The sequence below is a fragment of the Tauraco erythrolophus genome, chromosome 2, assembly GCF_009769465.1.
Source record: "Tauraco erythrolophus isolate bTauEry1 chromosome 2, bTauEry1.pri, whole genome shotgun sequence".
NCBI lineage: Eukaryota > Metazoa > Chordata > Aves > Musophagiformes > Musophagidae > Tauraco > Tauraco erythrolophus.
The window spans coordinates 107,208,953-107,229,604 of record NC_141466.1 but is presented as its reverse complement, the minus strand read 5'-3'; the positions used below and the strand labels follow the sequence as shown (position 1 = coordinate 107,229,604).

The 20,652-nt window shown below is 43.7% G+C and overlaps 1 protein-coding gene across 1 annotated transcript; it reads left to right on the top strand.

The window, feature by feature from the left end:
* Positions 1-330: 330 nt before the first annotated feature.
* On the top strand, positions 331-6,034 carry SLC30A1 (solute carrier family 30 member 1). Its single transcript, XM_009982964.2, has 2 exons — positions 331-961; positions 4,384-6,034. Exons 1-2 carry the CDS (start codon positions 331-333, stop codon positions 5,292-5,294), a joined length of 1,542 nt encoding a protein of 513 aa, XP_009981266.2. The 3' UTR covers positions 5,295-6,034.
* Positions 6,035-20,652: the final 14,618 nt, after the last annotated feature.

The following is a 20,652-nucleotide window of genomic DNA, read 5'->3' as shown; positions in this document are numbered from 1 at the left end:
CCAATGGCTAGCCAAGCGAGGGGCGGGGGCGGGCGGGCACCGCCTTGTGGGGGGGTGGCGGCCAATGGGGCGCGGGCTGTGGGGCGTGGCGGTGCCGGCTCGGGTTCCGTGTGGAAAGAGTGAGGGGGCTCGGGTGCAAAGTTTGCTCGCCCAGCGGCGGCGGAGGGAGCGGCGGCGGCGGCGGGGTCGGCGGCAGCAGCGGCAGAGAAGGGGCCGCACTCGTCCTCGGGGCTCCGCCGAGCCCGCGGGCCGTTCGCCGCGCAGACCGCCGGCCGCTCTCCTCGCGCCTCCGCCGCGCCGGGCCGGGCCGGCAGCCGCTGCCCCGGGACGATGTGCGGGGGGATGGCGGCGAAGGGGCCAGGCGGGCCGCGGTGGTGGCAGAACCGGCGGGCGCGGCTGCTGTGCATGCTGGCGCTCACCTTCCTCTTCTTCGTGGTGGAGGTGGTGGTGAGCCGGGTCACGTCGTCGCTGGCCATGCTCTCCGACTCCTTCCACATGCTCTCCGATGTCATGGCCCTCGTCGTGGCACTGGTGGCCGTGCGCTTTGCCCAGCGCACCCGCGCCACCAAGAAGAACACCTTCGGGTGGGTGCGGGCCGAGGTGATGGGCGCCCTCGTCAACGCTGTCTTCCTCACCGCCCTCTGCTTCACCATCCTGCTGGAGGCCATCGAGCGCTTCACGGAGCCCCATGAGATCCAGCAGCCGCTGGTGGTCATCGGCGTGGGGGTGGCAGGACTCATCATCAACCTGCTGGGGCTCTGCCTCTTCAACCACCACGGTGTCGGGGGCCATGGCCATTCCCACGGCCACGGGCACTCACATGGCAGCAGGCAGCACTCCCGCAGCAGCCCCAAGCCTGAGCAGCCACCCGGGGATGGGGAAGCTGCGCTGCACCGAGAGGAGACCAGCACCTTAGTGGAGAACTGCAGCAGCTCCAATGGAGTTAGCCAGGAGAAGCTAGGTAAGTCCTGCGGTGCCTCTGTCCCATCCCAGCATAGAGGTGTCAGGAAAGCAGGAGAGGTCTCTTCTCCGAGGAAGGCGGTGGGCATCCTGGTCCCACCTGGTGCCAGCTTTGTGGAGACCACCTGTCTTTCATTCTGGGGAAGAAGCAAGAAACTTTCCTAGCGGTGCTCTCGGGCACATAGCCGTTGCACCCCTACCTCATACATTTCCTTCAAGTGCCAAAAGGAGTGCCCTAAGTTGTGCCCTAAGTTTTTCTTGCAGACAGGTCAGAGTGTGGAAGAGTCTTAGGGTAAAGCAGTTTGCCTTGGAAAAAGTTGCTGCTGGTAGAGAAGGCACATGACGAGTGTTTTTTGCCTAGCGACACAAGCTGTCACAAGACGTTGCCCTAATGCCTCCTGAACGGGCTGCACATCAGATAGAGCGCAGCTCAACACCTTGGTCCTGACAGCCAGATCTCTCTGTTGGGTCGGTTATTAGCTACCTGTGAAGCTAATCTCAATCTGAACGTCACACACTGAAGTATGTTCCGTGGCAATAATGTTGTACTTCATGACATGGGTATTAACAGGAAGAAATCTTGGAAGTTACCAATCGGAACTGTGGAAGTCATGCAATAGGCACTGAATGTGGAGCTCACTGGGGTCAGAATACATGTGTGGTTTCTTTGAATTGGTTTTCTTTAGCTTTGCAAAGCAGGTACCTCCCCACTCACTTGCACATAAAGTTAAAATCTTCCCTTCCCAGTTGTGATCAAGCTGTCTGTTTTGTGTGAGGGAATATTTGAGTTATTTTTTTAATGGATCCAGAAACCTGGACAGTTTATTTTGAAATCCCTTGTTTGTACTTGCAAGTACTGCGTGCTAGTAGAGTGAAAGGTGCATAATCGCCGCTTCTCTAATCATATGGCATCCTTGTTCCCAGAAGGAAGGGGTTTCAGCCTTCAGAACCCATGTCTGTCTTTATTTTCAGGGTGACATCAGGAGACCACTGTTACAGCTTAAACTGAGCTTTAACTGAGCAGAGTGAACTTTGCTACAGTTTCGTTTTTTCTGTGGTCAGAGGGTCCAATACACATTTGAGAAACTCAGCAGTCTCACTCTTTTTTTTCCTCTCTCTCGTTTTGAGTCCCATGTTGGTTTTCAAAAGCCAGGTTTTGCAAGAGGATAGGAAAGTTCCTCTAAATATATTACACCATTTTCTTGACCACATAATAAGCTCTTAATGTTGGTTTAGTTCCAACAAAGGTATCCTAATAATTAGTTTCAAACAATGTAAAATTCCCTTCACCATTGATCTAATAGATATCTTGCCTTGTGAATTGTTCTTGCATGGTGAAACTTAAGTTGTGCTTTTAGCCAAGTTTTGGACTAGTTCTAGACTAAAAGATTAACTTATAACATGGATTAAAATGTATACTGTTTTGACCTACTTGTCTGGAATTTGTCATGAATGCCCTTCTGGCAATAACAAATAATTATGTGGTAGTAGGGCATAATTTTGGTCACAGTGAAACTTTGAAATAAGTTTGTATTTCCTTCTGTGCCCTGTCATGATTATGTAATGGATGGATTATTCATAGTTTACCCATGGAAATGTTACAGGTAAAGGTGATCAAAGACTTATGAGAAGTCGTAGGATGTGTAGGTGAAGACTAGGGAAATGACTGAGAGTGGTGCTTTGCCTTCACTGGAAATTACAAAGAGGGGTAGACCCTGGTTTCCTAAAGTGGGAGTGGAAAGCTAGTGGTGCCCTTAGGGGCTAGTCCTGCACAAGTGTCTTTGTGCGCACATTTTATGTAAAGTAATCAGTTTACAGTTAAATTTAAATGATTATATTTCAAATTGGCATGTCTTATCCATTTGCCATTAAAAAATCTCAAGACCTTTCTGGAACAGTGTTTCCTGTTACCCACCCTTATAAGTAGGTCTTCTGACTTTCCAAATCTTTGTTTCAACTACTTGGTACGCAGCACAGTGCCAGAAAAGTTCCTCTTTCCTTGCTTTCATTGTGGATCCTGAAGTCTGAACTCTGTAACCTGAGATATTTTCCTCTAATTTATTGATTTCTCTGGAAAGTCATGAGTCTCGTATTCCGTAACTCTTAGAAGTTGTGCGGAAAATGTAGCTGGAGCTTTAGGACAGAGGTGTGATGCACGAGGTAGTGAGCCTGGGGCTTGGAGCTGACTTGCTCAGCTGCCTTTGTAGGAGCCCACCCCTTCTTCAGAGAGGAAAGAACTTGTAGACACTTCATGATTACAGAATCGCAGTCATGAGAGCAGAATGGCAGAAGCTCAGGTCATACTAACACGTTAATGTTTACAGAGCTCTGAACTGAATAACCTCGGCAGCAGTAAGAGCTCCTTGTTTCATTTTGTCGGGCCAGTGGCCAGTGCCTGTTACATTTCTTTAATGCTGGAGGTTTTCTATCCAAAGAAGAACTTTTGAAGAAAAGTGAGAGGTTAATAGTGTAAAATACTTTCAATTTTGAAGGTTGGAAGTTTTTTTTCTTTCAAGAAATGTTCTTCTTTATAATGATGTGTGTATTTATTCCTCTATAGCTAGTTAGGTGTGATGGAGCGGTAATATCACAGACAGTTTTGACAAAGGAGGGCATGTTCATTTTTGCATTGCGCAATCCATGACGTATGGCGTTGGGCATCAACAGCTACGTGTCACTCAACAGATGTATGTCAGTTAAAAAGAAAAAAGTACTACAAATATGGGCTTATAGTGCTGATAAATTCTGCGGTTTAGACCAAAAAGCTCGTCTCATTGTATTTCACAGTTCTGCTGGCTCCATGCGCCATCTCAGGAAAAAATTCCTTTTCCTTGATTTCAGAAGTCTTTTGGAAATGAACTACGAAACCTGAAAAGAAGTGGCTATAAAGCAGTATCCATACAGCTTTTGAGCTTCTGGCCTCATAAATTTTAATATAAAATAGCAATGCAGTCCTATGGTTTAAGAGAGATTTTAGCAATGTGATTAGCCTTCTGGCTTTTCAAAAGAGGAAACAAATGTAAGTTACTTAGGTGCTTAACCAGCTTATTTGTACATGCTCCGTAATTCTGCATTTTGTTTAAGAAATGAACAGTGAGTAGTCAAACGGTTAAACAGCTGCAAAACCCGAAAACAGTTTTTCAGTAAAATAAATTAAAACGCAGCCATCTTCATGCTTTGCCACTGTACGTATTTAAGCCCCATGTAGAAACAGTTGCCTTCTGGACTATTTAGATCACTTATTGGGACAACTGAATATTTCTCAGCCAGAGAAAACGCTGCTGATTGTTACAGCTGGAGTTGCTTGCTTTTCAGTTCTGTACTTAGTGTGGCAAGCTTGATGTTGGTTATTATTTTATATGGAATTATAGTAATGTGTAGTATTACAGCACATGCCTAATCATTTTACTGTTTTCTTGTCAGGTGATATGAAAGACGACATGGCTGACCTACAAGTGAATGGGAACGCTGGTCATTATCCTCTGGATGTAGAGGAGGTTGAAGAAGACTCTAGTGCACAGCTTAACATGCGTGGAGTTTTTCTGCATGTTTTTGGAGATGCCTTAGGTTCAGTGATTGTGGTAGTGAATGCCTTGCTCTTTTATGGGTTATGGAATCCATGCCCCAAAGATGGGCCCTGCTTTAATCCATGTGTCAATAATCATTGCATGGAAAATGCTACCTTATCCCAAGTACTTGACAGAGCAAACAAATCTGAGCAAGAGAGCGTTACGGTGGCTGGTCCATGCTGGTTGCTATATTTAGATCCTGTCCTTTGTTTGATAATGGTTTGTATACTTCTTTACACAACTTACCCGTTACTTAGGGAGTCAGCCCTTATACTTCTACAGACTGTTCCCAAACAGATAGATGTTCATTCTTTGAACTCAAAATTACGTACCCTTGAAGGAGTTGAAGCAGTCCATGAATTACACATTTGGCAGCTAGCAGGCAGTAGGATCATTGGCACTGCTCACATAAAGTGTCCCGACCCTTCCACGTACATGATGGTGGCAAAGCGCATAAAAGAGATCTTTCATGACGAAGGGATTCACGCAACTACCATTCAGCCCGAGTTTGCCAGCGTTGGCTCTGAATCAGGGAGAGGGAAATGCGAGTTTCCTTGCAGGACTCAGTGTGCTTTGAAGCAGTGTTGCGGAGCAGGAGAAGATAATACTGCAAAGAAGACAGAAAAATCTTCGTCGCTCAGTATTTCTTGTTCAGAAGTTGTCATTGATTTTACGAAAACTAGGAGGACTAAGTCGGAGAGCATCCCGTCAGTTAAGCTAGAGGCAAACACCGATCAAAACGAGCAGTTTGAATCATCTTTGTAACTCACTGAATGGTGCTACCTGAGTTTCGGTGACTTTGACAACAGCTATATTGCAAGAGGAAGAGACAGACGTTTGAGATGCAATTTTGCCAAGTAGTGTAATTGCTGAAGTCCTTGTTCTTGTCATATTGCAAAGTCTAGAATGCTTGTTTTAAAGAACATAATGTCACTGTCATCATGCAAAGTGTTTGTGTTGACTTTGTACTGAAACAGACAGAAAGTACACCAGTGCTGTAACAACTTCAGAAATCCAGTTTCAACATTTCAGCAGAGACACTTTTTGCTGTGCTTCAAATTAAAATATTTTTTCCAGTGAAAAAGTATTTGAGGGATAAGCGTGTGGGAACTCAATTTGTGTTACAGATTTCTTGGACCTACTCTTTCCTTTAATATTTGATTTGTAGATACTTTAATATATTGTTTATTTAGAAGCCCTAAGGAAACCAAAGTTCATAGAACATTTTTAAAGATATAACTACTTAAAACTGGAAACCACTTTGCAGTTTCACATATTTTTCTTAAACCTATATAATAATAAATGTGAAGGCTTTTCTAATGAATTTATCGTGTAGCGTATTTTAAAGAGAACATCACGTGATTGTTAGAAACTGTCCCCACTTTTTCTGGTAAGGTAGCGAGGTAATTAAAATCAACTGCTTGTGAAAATACCGGATGTGAAAGTTTGTTGGTTTTTTTTTTCCTGTCAGAATGGAAGTTCAAGCTACTGTATACTGCTCTGTGATCAAGACATGAGACTGACTGATAAAGTAACGCATACTTTAATATTTTATGAATTTTCTGGTGTTTTTCCTTATTTCCAAGTTGTGTCTGGTCATAAAAGCCGTAGAAGTTTAAAGAACCCTTGACTCACAGTGCTGTGAATGAAGAGCTGGAGCTTCATTTTTAGCTGATGCTCAGTTTACCAAGAGAAGAGAATTAGTTATGTCAGTAAGTGCTCTGTTGGGGAAAGTCTGCCCAGCACCGGCAGTGTAATTCATGCATTTAAGCGGAGACAGTAGCCTCCCTAACAAGTAATTCTGTGGTGCATTTTGCTTGTAGTTGAGTGTGTCTGTGAGCACTTGCAGTGACTGCAGTCCTGGTCCCTGCCCTGTCCTGTCCTCAGGAGCCTTCTGCTGACTTTTGAGGAAACGAGGCAAGGAGTAGGATTTCATTCACCATATTTCACACTTTGAGATGTTTATGTATCACATGATTTCACTTATTAAGTATCTGAATCTATGGTTTAAAATGTTAACTCATTTAATTGACAACTGGCTCTAAAGAAGCTGTTACAGTATGCTGACAACTTACACCGTAACAAAGATGAAACTGCTCTGTGGACTCTGTGAATTTGGCAGAGACTAGATGAGAGTTGAAGATAAAACATACCAGAAACCTAATCTAAACCCCTGCCCCTTTCAGTCCACCCTCAAAGTTATGTATGGGAAATAATGCCTTGTGATTTAATTGACTGCTCCTATGCTCAGAACTGGAAAACAGCTCAGATCTTCCATCGTTTGCTCTATGACTCTGGACATGATAAACACTCTGCCTCGGTTTCTTCCCTGTCTTGAAATGGGGATAATACCTACCTCACAGGGGTGTTGTGAGGCTTAACTCTTGTGTGAAGAGCTCTGAGATCTGTTACCGGAAGGCACTGGAAGGAGTACAAGATACGAAATTACGTGGTATTTACTTCTTCTACAAATGTATTGCAATACCTAGGCACAACAGAGAGAACTGAGGATAGTTTGGCCTTACAAAATTCTTTAATGCTGTGGTTTTCAGGTTTTTAACAGTATTTAAATGTAGATTTTTTTAAAAAAGAATGTTTTGTTAGTGAAGGGAATGTAGCTTTGCCTCTGGATACAGAACATCTCGCTAGTTAGCATTTCTAATTTGTGTCTCCTATGATAATGGCTCCTAAGTAGTTCAAAATAGTCTGCTGCTTGTCGGGACTGGATTGGCGCAGGTCTTGTCAGTGGTCACCCAGCTTCTCAGCAGAGCATTGCAGTCAACTCTCGATTATCCATGGGTGGATGGCTAGTGTCGTATATTAACCGTGCAGTCCACAGAGCCAGACCAGCTCTGTATTGCCTGCCAGTGCGTTGGCCAAGTGCTATGTGCCGAAGCATTGGAAAAGCAGAGGAGCTCCGTCCGCTTTTGCGCGAGCCCCCTTGGCCGCTCGGATGCATCCACAGGAAGTTGCGGGGTGTGGATGGGTCGGTTCAGCTTTGCGAAGTCGGTTTGGCTTGGGGATGTTGGTGCTTCACAGCGGTCAGCATCGCTCACCTTTTTCTGTGCTTATGCTTGTTGTATAGTCTCATAAACTAACTTAAATATGTTAATATAGTATTTATATATGGTTTTGTTTTGTCTGAATTATCTTAACTCTTTCTTCTGTTACCTGTATATGATCTAGAGTTGACTGTTAAATGGGATCTTGTATGAGACTACATTTGCAGAATATGCTACCACTGCTAGTATATACTACAGAGTATTAACCAAGTAAATTTTGAAATGAACAAAGTACTATTTTTTTTTTTAAATGTGTATCCTTGCTTTTTATGGTAAACTTTCACTAATTATTTTGCTGACAAGTTTAAAAGTGGTCTCAGTCATGAGTGTGAATTATTGAGGTCCTGCTGTATCTCACTAGTGCGCCATAGAACTACTGCTCTTTAGTTTATTTTAAAAAGCAAAACCAAGACAAACCGTAGTAGCATTGAGAAGCCTGACTGACTTCTCTCCAGTTGCTCTTAAAAGAGAGCAACTATGAAGTCTTGACGGTTGCTGCCGTTGGTTAACAGTCTCAGTAAATGCATCTGAATAGAGAGTTGTAGTCACTAATTCCATTGTAACTATTTTTTTTTTTTTTTTTTTTTTTTTGTGCCAGAAGTAGTATTTTTGTATTTCTGTGTCCATTGCAGGCAATGGCTGGCTTAAAAGTCAAAAAGCTCTCCCCTACTTTATTTTTATTATCAGGGCAGGATGCAGATGTGATGATGATGATGATGATGGGGGCAGAAGGGGGAGTCGTGCAGCCTGTTGTGAGCTGCGTTGCATGTGCAGCACCAGCTGGTGTTAACGGGGCCCTTTAGTCTCTTTAGCCCTCAATGGTAAATTCCCTGAAAGCATATAGTCAGGTCAAGGTGGTGGCTGTACAGCAGCAGGAACACAATTTTTATGTTTATTCTGGCTGTGTGAGACCCAACTGTAGCCTGCTAGCTTGCAATATAGCTTGATTTTTAATTTTTTTTTATTCTGATCTGCCTGTGGTTACACAGGCTTGATTTGTTCTGAAGATCACAGTTCCAGAATACTGGGAGCATTCCAAAACACTGCACAGTCTATTTTTTTTTTTTTTTCCACAAAGCATGAAACTAGTGAATCTCATGTAAGTGAACGCTGCAGTGGTGGGGAGCTAATTGTATTGTGTATCACATTCCTGAATTTTTAAAATAAAAGAATATGAAACACTGATTTTAAGGAAAAATAAGTTTGTATTTCAGTGTCTAGATTTGTTTATGCTTCTGATTAAACATGTCAGATATACACCAAGCGTCATTGGGTGAAATACCTTACACTCAGTACATGTCTCATCCAGAAACATGCTATTTTAGAATCACTTCTTAGATTATATCTGCAACTCAGTGTGCAGTGCAGAACTTCTTCCCTCAGTGGGCTAGCCACACTACCGTGAAGCTTTACTTTTTTAGCAGAGCAAATTGCTTCTGTGGAAGCCCTTATAATTCTAGCTCAATTGCTTTCAACAGCTTTCACGCTCCAGGCTTCTGGTAATATCTGTTATTGCCACATCACGGTGCTCGGTTATGGACGTACACATAGTTATGTAAAAGACAAAACTAGCCTCAACTTGTGACTCCCCAAAAGTCATGGCAAGGGCTCACTTCTGTAAATTTAGGTATTCATGAATAGTTTCATCAAGCTGACGAGTAGCTACTTGCATGCAAGGAATTACTTGCAGGAGTGAGTCCAAAGCTTCTGCTGGCACAGCCTGGCTTTTGAAGAATGACTGAAAGTACCTAGATGTTATGGATGTGTTAAAGTCAAGAGTACGGTGGTGGTTCTAAATTTTCTGCAGAAATACTATCAGTTTGTTAGAATCTTAATTTCAGGATTTATTCCTTTTCCCCATTCTCCAAAAAGAAAGGAAAAAAAGCCCACTGAGTGTTCTAAGACTTGTTAACAGGTTTAGCTAAACTGCCGTTGCTGTGTGCTTCTGAAATTGGGCCATCTGAGTTTATTAAACACTGCCTAGTGGAGTTTGGGGAGGAGGGATAAAGATTCCTGCCATTCTCCTTCCCCTGCCCCCTGCTTTGACTGCACTTTCTAATCTCTTCAGCTATGGAGAGACCGAGGGGGATGGAGGGGGTAAATTTGGTAGCTAGATGTTCCGAGTTCCACGTGGTGGGAATGGGAAATACTGCTAACTATATTTAAAAGCATATAAGTACACTCTGACTATTTTAGTCATAGCATCAGTTTTATTTTAGCATAGCATCAGTTACGCCCTTTTTAGATACGCGTTTTAAGTTGTTCAGCTCTGTAGTAACTGCTTTTTCTTTCTCTGCTGGATGGAAAGAGGTGGATGCGCCGTGTGCCCGCGCTAAAGCCAGTCTTGACAATTTTCCAAATCAAATGTAGGTTTGCTGATAACAGGAGGTCTGATTATTCCATATGACCTTTGCTTTGTGTGGTTAGCTGCCTGTGAGTTACAGTACCGTGTTTTTAGGAGGCTTACATTTATATTTTTTTTTTGCATTCACCGTGTTATCTAAGTAGTTGAAGAGCAAAACCACGATACTGAAAAATACCTTTTATCTACATGTTTCCAGAAAGTACATGGGATTAATTTGGCTCCTTTTTTTATGTCCTGGATCTTGTTTCTGAGCAATGTTAAAATATAATTGGCATAGCTAGTGTTCATTGATGATACTTCTTTCTGCCTTCTTTTAAAATAAATAATAATGGTGGGGTTCATTTTTTGGGGGGGAGGGTTGTTGTGGTTTTTTTTTTGTATTAAGTACTAAAGTCCTGAGAAAATAAATGGAGCTCTTGAATGTCAAATACTTTTAGTTGGGATTGCTTTCTCAGGTCAGTTCCTTAGGAAGAAATTTGACTAGTAGAAATGCACTTTCACTGCGTCCCAGAATCTCAGAAACAAGTGAAAAGAGCACAAGTAGAAGAAAGAGGTTAATAAATGGGTTGTGAAGGGATGGCCTCCAACTATCTGGATTCCAGGTGCAATCAAAAGAATAGTTGCTCAGTTCTAGTATCATGTGAAGAGTTAATTACGCAAAACACATCTTTTTTCCTAAGAAAAACAGCTTTTGAAAAGAATAATTAAAAAACCCCCTCTTCCTATCCTGTTAATTGGCCGTGGTTAACTATCTAACATATGGGTCGATAAGGCAGGTTTCCTAATAGAAGTCTGTGGTGTTTCACTTGATGTCAGAGTCTTTGGAAGATAGTAGCTACTTCAGAGCAGAAGATGCTTTTGTGTTTTTCAGCTTCATTTGTTTCATTTCGGAAACGCTGCCGTTTGTAAAGTTTGTTGGGAGAAAAGTAGTGACTGCAGAAAAAGATACAGCTGCTGGCAATAATCCTGAGGAGGGCAGGATCATTATTATAAACACCTGTCCTGCGCTGTTCATAAGCAACGATGAGTTCGTTTTGGAGCCCTTCTCTGCTGCAACTTCAGCAGCTGCTTTTCCTGCTTCAAGAGGGAAAAGCGGTTTTGCGTTATTTGTTATACAGGAAGGGAAGTATTTGGTTGTGCTGTGAGCACTGCACAAGAGCATCAATTTTGCCATTTTCCAAAGCTACTTCCACCTTGTCATGAGAAGATGTGATGTAAACTTCAGGTGAACATCCTTTATGAGACTTTCTAGTGTGGACATTTTTAATTAATAGGGTGGGAAAGGAAACTTTAGGTCTATAGCTTACTTTGGCTTTTACATGTGCCTTTCCCCATGCCATTCCTAGACTGTAATCTCCTACCCCAGATGGTTGCCTGACCACCTTAAGGACCAGATCCAGCTCCCAGAATGACTCCTTCTTGCTGCTTTTGCATCAGAGGAGCTGATGCCACAGGGGAAAGGGCAGGATGAGAGTGAAGCCGTGCCTGACTCCAGGCAGGTGATCCCTGTCAGCAGGAACCTTCACCTCAGTCTGATCTGTGCTAGCATCCCAAATCTAGCATGAAACTCTTGCCATCGAAACTTTGGTTAGCGTTTATATATACATATTTTGTGGTATCTTTTCTTTTTTTTTTGTGACAATCAATGCATACTTTAAAGTAGCGTTCAGACCAAATTGTAGTCCCCCCTTCTGTCCCACGAGCTCCGTTTCTAGTCGCGGCGTTGGTAGGCATCCCAGCGTTTCCCTCACACCAGCTAGCGCAGCTAAGAATAGCCATGGTGATGCTGTGGAACAGGACGTGCAACCTGCTGGGTTTCCTGCGTTTGTGCTTGTGTTGCTGGCCAGGGCTGGAGCCTGCCCGCCTCCGTCTTCCCTGCTAGCACTGCTGGGCTCACTAGGTGAATTCGTCAGATTTAGTTTGTTAGTTTAGGTTTGCTGTGGGTTGGCTTACACTCGGTTCAGTTGTGTTCTGCAACTTCAGGCAAACCTGAGGCAAAACCTCATCTGAGGGAGAGATTTACTTGCTGCCAGTCTGTCTTGCTTCAGAACGTGGCTGCTGAGTGTCATGTCCCTGCCCACAGCAGGGGGCTTGGAACTAGGTGATCTTTGAGGTCCCTTCCAACCCAAACCATTCTATGATTATGATACGTGGTTGCTGCTGGCCTGCTGTAAACAGTGGCAGATGAGGGCTGCGGACCTGCATTCAGCTTGGCTGCTTGGTTTGATGTCACCACGTCATCCTTCTAGCTGAGGGTGCAGCTCAGCAGGTGCGTGCAGCAAGTACAGCACGGTGAGCCTCAGCAGGTAACGAGGTCATTGATGCTCACCTGATCTTGGTGCTCATACCATAGTTGAGGAGCGAAAAATGCTCTTACAGATACATGCCACCCATGCTGCTGTACCCTTGAGATTTTTGCATTAGGCAGCCGGAAACGCAGCCCATCGTTCTTGTCCTGGAGTACTCTAGGACTGTCTCTCAGTCAGTCGCAGAGAAGCTCATTTTCCCTTGAGAAGGGGATTACGTGAATTAACAAAATTTGGGTGATAGTTTTTCATTTGTATTTTTGTGGCCATGTGGGAAGGTTCTGACCCAAATGGATGGAGTTGATTCTGCGTGCTTCCAGCTCAGTGTAAGGAGGGGTTGGGTTAAAAGGCCAGGTAAAATCTAGGCTCAAGCAGCTCATCTTCCAAATATCCATAGTGGCAGAGGTCTTAGACTTTTATGTCATGCTGTTTTGAAGGGATTTGCTCTTCTCACATTGCTGTTCAAAACAACAACAAAAAAAAAAAAAAAAAAAAAAAACAAAACCCCAAAAAAAAGAAAGAATTGTGTTTAATTATCACAAGAATTACTAGCCAGCCTTGGTAGCTGTGTTTCCAGTTTGTCTGAAAATCTTCCTGCATATAGTAGGTGCACAGTAGAGACACTGATGAGTTAGTTGGCGAGTTATTGCTAAAAAGGAGGTGTTTGGTACATATGCTTCAGCGTGGAAGTGGAATGACACTTGGCACCATGATGTCCCAGTTATCCGTTTTTGAAGCAGTAGGAAAACTACAGAACTAAATATTGAGTCAAGTGGCGTGGGCAGAGCTCCTGTGTCAGGACTGTGCTGACGTCACAGTCGCAGCATGACATTGCTAGCCATATGTGAAAAGCTCAGAGCATCACCCAAGCCTTATATGTTGTTTAAAACCTCAGTAATATTTGCTGAAATCTTGCATGGCTTGTTTTTTTTTTTTTTTTACCCTTAACATATCCAAAGTTTAGCCACACAGCTTGAACATCTCACTACCAATTACTGTGATGATCTGGAGGGCTTTAGACCGTGGTGGGTAATTCCCCTGTGTTGCAACAGTGTGTGCTGTTCTGGAAAAAAATGTGCCACTGAACCCAGAGTTCGAATGCCATTGCCCTTGTGTGCCCTTTCTAAAAGTATCTACGAAAACTAGGTAATGTTGAAATTATGTTTCCCTACGGAAAGCTGTTTGGATACTAAAGTCTACAGCTGCTGCAGTAGCCTCCTGTCAGCCAGAGGCTGGCTGTCTTGCTTGCAGCGCTTCTGATCACCGATGCATCGCAAGACCAGCATCTCTGGTGCTCTTAATTGCTGGTCTCTGCCCAGAGAGTTATCTTAGCTATTACTGCATGTTTGGGAGTTTCGCAACAATTAATATGACATGTAAAAAGAAGGGAACAGGCACTGGAGTTCTTTAGATTTTTTTAGGAACAGAACATAGGATCTGCGAGATTTTTGCCAAAAGTTTTTTCAGCTCTGGTAGTATCAGGAAGGCAGATCACTTCTCCCGTGGTGGTCACTCTGGTTAGCAGAGAGCAAGTTAAGTTATAGCATCAACGGAGAAAGACGAGCAATGGAGTGTGTACAGATTTTGCTTTTGGGCTGGTTATATTTCTTTTTCACCCCTGCAGCTGTTTTGGTGAGGGTAATGATGTTCTTTGGTCTTCTTCTATAGCTCTGCAGTTCTTAACAGCTTAGTATTGTGAGAGCTACATGTGATGTCTGCAGAAATCAATGTTAGTGAAAAATGTGTGAAAAAATGCTTAAACAGATGCAGCTGAAACTGAGACCTTAATTTTCCGAGACTGAGAAGATAGCCAGTGTAACCTCAGCTGTTACATCAGGAAAGGACAGTGTGAAATACTAAGTATAGCACACCACTATAAAAGTGATGTAGAAAATCAAGGAACAGAAATTTTTTCACACCTGAGCATATGAGAAGTAGCCTGTGTTAAGAGATTGCAGCTTGGCAAAAGTACTGTCTTTGCACAGAGGCTTCGTTGCCAGCAACAGTTAAAGTCCTGATGGAGCAGTATTTCTCCAAATGACTTAAGGTAAAGTCAAATGTAGAGAGTCCTTATGCAATATGGAGTTCTCCTTTCGAAACAGCAGTTTGGAGAGAAAAAGTCATTGGTCTGGGCTAGGACAAAAATTGCTTAAACAAGATAAGCAAGGGTGGACTGGTGCCATCTTTCCCTTCCCCTTTATCTCTAAATCTTAACCTTAAATTACAAATCTGAAGTTAACACAGTGCAGTGCATCTGCAGCTACTGAAACCAGCTGCATTTTAATAGGTCTTATTTATTTTGGTGATGATGAAGGTTTGAAAGGTCCTCTAAGTAATAGAAATATTTCTATGCTTTTAAAGTTCAAATGTAAGTATTTTTTGGTATTACTAGGAATGTTTCCAAAGTAAATCAATAGTTCTCCTGATAAAGCGTTTTGTGATCAACAAGAAAAGGATTTAGTAGTTCTGTATCCTTGTTTCTAATCCAAGTAATTCACAGAACATAGAAATACACTTCATTTTCAAAAACCTGTCCAATTTTTGTGGGCATGGTATTTTTAAATATCAGCTAGAAAGAAAAGAGGTTTCAGTAATAAAATTCGAGCTAACTACACAATCTTGGTAGCAGGTCGCTCGCAACTAGCAAGAGCTTTAGCACTGTACAGAGCTCTGAGTGGCTGTAGAAGATGTGAGAACAGGGACCACAGCAATAAAATAGGGTGCAAAAATCTTTGCTTGAGCTTCACAAAGAAGAAACTACTTCAGTGACATGTAAGGAAAGGTATCTGTTCCTAAGGTGCATTTCTGCTTGTATTATACAGTGTCCTGCAAAACATAACCCTTCAAGATACTGGTTGTGTGATGACGACTGTATTGCAGAAACACCAGATTAGGTCCTGTCCTAGGGAATGGTTTATCCAGGCACTGAAAGCATGGTAGGGAAGAGCAGAGAGGATGATAGATGCATTTCTGGACTGTACATCACTCAGCTACTCCTTGGAGTACATGCATTCCTTCTTTTAAATAATGTGAAACTGTCTTTGGAGTTTTATCCAAATCTGATCATCCTGGTTTTTGAACAACTTTGCTCAAAGGAGAATTTTGAAGGAGACTATCTTAACCAAACTGGCTTCAGAGCACCTTGCCATGACAACACCTTCAGGTGCCATGTGCTGTGCTCAGCAAGAATGAAAGACTCTGAACCAAGTCATGTACTGGATGGAGCACATTAAAGACCTGGAAATGTGAAATAAAGCTCCGAAGATGAGGCTAGGTTAATTCTCAACACCCTTAGCCTTTTGTTAAGAAAGGGTTTGTTTTTTGTTTGTTTGTTTGTTTGTTTGTTTTCTGTAAATGTGATTAATACAAACCAGAGTCACTGATATTTAGAGGAAGAAAAGCTTAAAATTCACTGAAATTTCACTGAGGTGCTTTTTGGTAGGTCTAAGCTGTTTATTAAGTAAATTGGATAGGATGGCAATGGTTGTTACAGAACCTGTTAGAGCACGTTTTCCATTTCCTAGCATCTGTGATAAGTAGATTATGAATATAAGAGCCTTCCCTGGTGCAGTGGGAAGTCTGACAGAGGTGAAAAGCACTTTCCATTCATAGCCCACATGGGGCTCTGACCTCTGTCATGCTTTTCATCCATTCAATGTTGCTACACAGTGTTTAGAAGAACTCTCTGAAACTAGAAAATGTGATTGCTTACTTCATAGTAACCATGGTGCTCCGAGCAGTCTCATTTGTCTCCATATGGATTTCAGTTTCCCCAAAAAGCTAAAATTTCCGTTTCAGGATGACCTCAGACATAGGGATGAGAAGCAGCTTGTAGAAACCTCGTGGGCATCCAGCAGGACTACAGCCATGCAAGGGAAAGAAGCCATTGTCCCTTCGACTGGCACGTGTGGGCCAGCTAACCTCTGCTCTGAGCAGCTCCTGTTGCAAAACACCCATCTAATGACAAATGTGCATACAGCGCTGCCCCTCAGTGTTTAAAACTCTCACTCTCTATAGGAAAGGCCTCCAAATCAAGGACACACACAGCGTAGATATAAAGGGAGTGATGGACTGGTGGAAACGGCACCGCCAGGGATGTACCAACTCTGATACTGGCTTACCGGTCCAGTTGTTCCTGGGATTAACACCACTGCTGAGTTTAGATCTGACGAATGATCCTCAAAACTCAATTGATGCCGAAATTACTACGTACACCTGGTTACTTTGTCTTTCCTTGTGCAGGTGGCTTTTTCAAGTTGTCCACTTTTTCCACGATGACTTCTAGGCACCGCTTGGACAGGGGTTGTCCCCTCCCAGCATAGCACTGAGCACGCGGGTATGTATCCTCCAGTAGGGCTACTGGATGCTTCCTAATCCAGTAATGGGGAAAAACACTCACACAAGAGAGTGTGCAGTGCTTCATTAAACAAGTAATAGAAGGTGTGTAAGAAGGGAAACTAAAGTCTCCAGAACTTTGGAATCGCATGGACTCGGACGTTTTGTGCAATCCCGTATAGTGTTTAAGTAAAAGGTTAAAACTATACTTACTCTAAAATAAACATGTACCGTAATGCGGAGGCAGAAAGACAGACAGAATTAGTACTGCCTCCTTCTTTAACAGGAGTCAAGCCGAGATGGAGAAGGACAGTTTATAAATGTTTTCTGTTCAGTTTTTTTCCTTTCGCACTTTGCATGACTTCTTGTTAGAAGGCTGGAAAGAGACTTCTGTTAACTTTTGGTTATTAAAAAACCAAAGAGCAGTCTTGGAAAGAAATTGGGGTCTGAGAACACAGCAGGGTAATGGGAAACTTAATAAATATCCTGTTGTTACAACATCTGTCATTTTAGCATTAACAAGCTCATGACTTTAGCTGTTGTATGATCGCAGTTCCACTCTGCAGATTAAGGGACAGGCTGTTAGACCTTTCAAGTAAAAGCTTTCTGCACAGCAGGATGCATTAACCTCTTGTATCCTGAAGCTATTTGGTTAAAGGAGCCTGAAAGTGATATTGAGACAGACTCCTGTGCGGGTCAATTAGGAGGGATACAGAAGCAGTTAGGCTCAAGGGTTTTGCTCATTTTGTTCTCTTTGATGTCCAGAAGAGGCAGGAAAAAAACCTCAAAACCAAAATAACGTGGGTTGTTTTTTGGTTTTACTTTGGTTTTGTTGGTGGGTTTTTTTGTTTTGTTTTGTTTTTTTTTTTTAATTTGGATTTGGTTCTCTTAAAGGTTGTAGAGAGGAGATTTAAGAGACTATCTTATTAAATGAATAAACATCACTGGAGCAAAGCTACGGTAGATGCCCATTGCTTTTAAGGCAGTAAATGAATACCAACCACAAGCAGACAGTGGTATTTTTGTTCATTTTGAAACAGGCCTATGTAAGGACCAGAACAACTGTACAAATACTGAACCCCATACAGTGTCTCTCGCCACCTGTTTCTGTGATTTCTTTAGCCTGTTGACTCATCTTTTTCTTTTCTGAAAGCTAAGGAAAATGTCTGCCACGCTGAAAATGCTCCTGGTTTCGTTTTAATCCCAGATGAAGTTCATCCAAAATGATTCGATGGCAATAATGTTTCTGACTTCTTTATTTTTTGCTTTTATGTGTCAGGTGGTGAAACGAGAGCCCTCTGCGAACTGTTTGCCGCCAGTGCTGCAAAGATACAACACACATCAATCCTCCAGTACGCGGCTTCTTGTGCACAGAGGAGAAGAGGGGCTGAAAATAAGAGGTTATCTTGGTGATCAGGAGAAGTCCATAGCATGTCAGGTGCAAGCAAGACCTCGGGTTTTAGAAAAGACTCATAGCCATCTCGTCCCAGATCACCTCATTGTCCTCGCTCAGGGCAAGGAAGCACCATGTCCAGCTCACTGCTGCCTCCAGGACTGGTATCAGACTACAGGAGTACCAGTGTACCACATGTCTCATAGAATGTGAGAACAAACCACTGTGTTTGCATGCTGCTTAGACGCTTCTTTTCAGTTTGCACTCCTAAGTGCTTCCAAGCTCCTGTGCATTTCAGAAGCCTATGTCCCAAGCGATTTCTTTTCCACAGCATTTAGGCTCCTGAACACGTTTGGCATGTTAAGCCTCCTTAAAGCATGTTTGTTTGCCTTACACAGGATTGAGATTGTCCTGGAAATGCTACTATTCTGTTTGGGGAAAAAATCTGACAAAGGAGTAAGGCTGGGTGTACAGAGGAGATGATATCTCGTGGCATGACTGGAAAGCACAGACATGATCTAGGGCACTGGGGCATACAAAGCCCTTACTCAGGTTATTAAGAAGCAGCTGGTTTACTTTGTGTGCTTTCAACTTCAGTTTCTTTTGATGACCTTAAAGCAAGAGCAGGAATCTACATCCTCCCCAAAATTTTGGAAAAAAAAAAACATTTCAGTAGCTGGTGGTGGTTTCATTGCAGTGACAGACTCTGGGGGTATGCCTTTTTTTGTAAAATGCTTTAACTTCCTGAATTTTTTTTTTTTTAAAAACTGACTCCGAACCGCTTTTCATTTTTAAATACTTTTACCTTTTGTCAGTGAAATTACAAGTCAAATTCTTGCAGCGTTTTGAGTAGAACAAAACGTTTAGACCCCACTAGCTTTTGCTAAAGACTTTCAGAGCTGCTAACATCTAGAAAATCAGTTATTTGCACGAGGCTAATTAGAACCCACTGAAGAATGAGAGAAATGAATCCCAACAATGCAGTCCAATGGTAGCACTAAGATCATGCAATTAAACTGTGCTGTTGGATTATGCATTTAGCACTTGAATTACTCTTTAAATGATAAATGTTGGACAAAATAATTGTCTAAGGCTTCTGGGAAGGGGTAATCAGTAAGGTTAGACTGGCAAAATACAATGCTTTTCTTTTGGAAAATACACATAGAAGTACAGCTTTCTGAAAACACAACAAATTGTTCCCTGGAACTGAATTGCCAGGTTAAGCCACATTTCTTCTTTTTGAAATACAGTTGGCACCTTATGCTTTCTTTTCCCTTTAAAACCAGGCAAAAATCAGAATAATCAAAACCTTGAGGAACGCCTACCAGATTTCCAGAAACTGACTGCAAAAACCTACGGAGGTGCTAATTCACCCCCTTCTCACTCCAGCAAAGACGGTGCTGGGAGGATCAGAGGCTGGCTGCCTGGCAGGGAGCACGGCTGCGCGGGGATGTTGCTCTCCATTTGATGCCAGCATGGGCGAGCGCAGCCTTGCTGTTGTGCCTGGGCTTGCAGAAGCCAGCTGCCTCTGAAGCCAGCTGCCTCTGCACTGCTGCAATCCTCCTGCATGGCTGCAGTCACCGTGCACCACTGCAATCCTTGTGCACCACTGCAACGCTCCTGCATGGCAACAATCCTCATGGGTGGCTGCAATCACCTTGCACAGCTGCAATGCTCATGCACGGCTGCAATCCTTGTGCATGGCTGCCATCCTTGTGCACAGCTGCAGGCCTCGTGCATGACTGCAGTCCTCACAGATGGCTCCAATCACCTTGCATAGCTGCAGTGCTCGTGCCCCTCTGCAATGGTCGTGCACGGCTGCAATCACCATGCACTGCTGCAGCCCTTGTGCATGGCTGCAATCGTTGCTGATGGTGCAATCCTCTCGCATGGCTGCAGTACTCTCGTGCGGCTGAAATCCCCGTGCACAGTTGTGCTAGGACAGACCTTGGCAGGTGCAAGGGAGTTGATTACGGGGGCTTTGCGTAGAAGGACAGCCTCACACTTATCTCACAAAGCAGCCGGGCACCACCCTGACTCTCCCCTGGGCAGCAGGGCAGCCTGGGGATCGCCATACTTGGACTTGAGCAGGCTCTGGCCAGCAGCTCTGCGACACCTTGCCAGCCCCCGTGTACAGCGACAATTCACTGAGCCCTCCACCTTTGCTCACTTGCCCCAGATGTTTTAGCCCAGCTCACTGCCCTGTGCCACTGGCAACTCTGGGCATTGCCCACAGGATCTGTCCCTGTTTTCTCCTGCTGATGGGTCCCTGTCCTGAGCTGCCCCACAGCTACCCCAGCAGACACCAGCTCCCCCCCGGCACCACTCTTCCTGAGCGTAGCCTGCGGCAGAAGCCAGCACAAGGGAGTTTGTGGCAAATGGAGTGACAGTGAGGCTTGCCGCAGGGCTGCTGCACAATCCCCGTGATGTGAGCGGTTGCCCTCGCGCTACAAAATGCAATTTGCCAAAATGAAACCGCTCCGGCCGCACGCAGCCGACGGCGGCGTCTGAGCAGCACTGGAATCGCCGCCACCGCAAGAAAACTGGCGGCCACCATAAGCGGGGAAATTCGCCTTTTACAAGAGCCACGATGGGCCATCAGCTTTTTAACCAGGGGGAAGGTTAAGGGTGGGGAACAGCTTTCCTGTTGGGCAAACCTTAA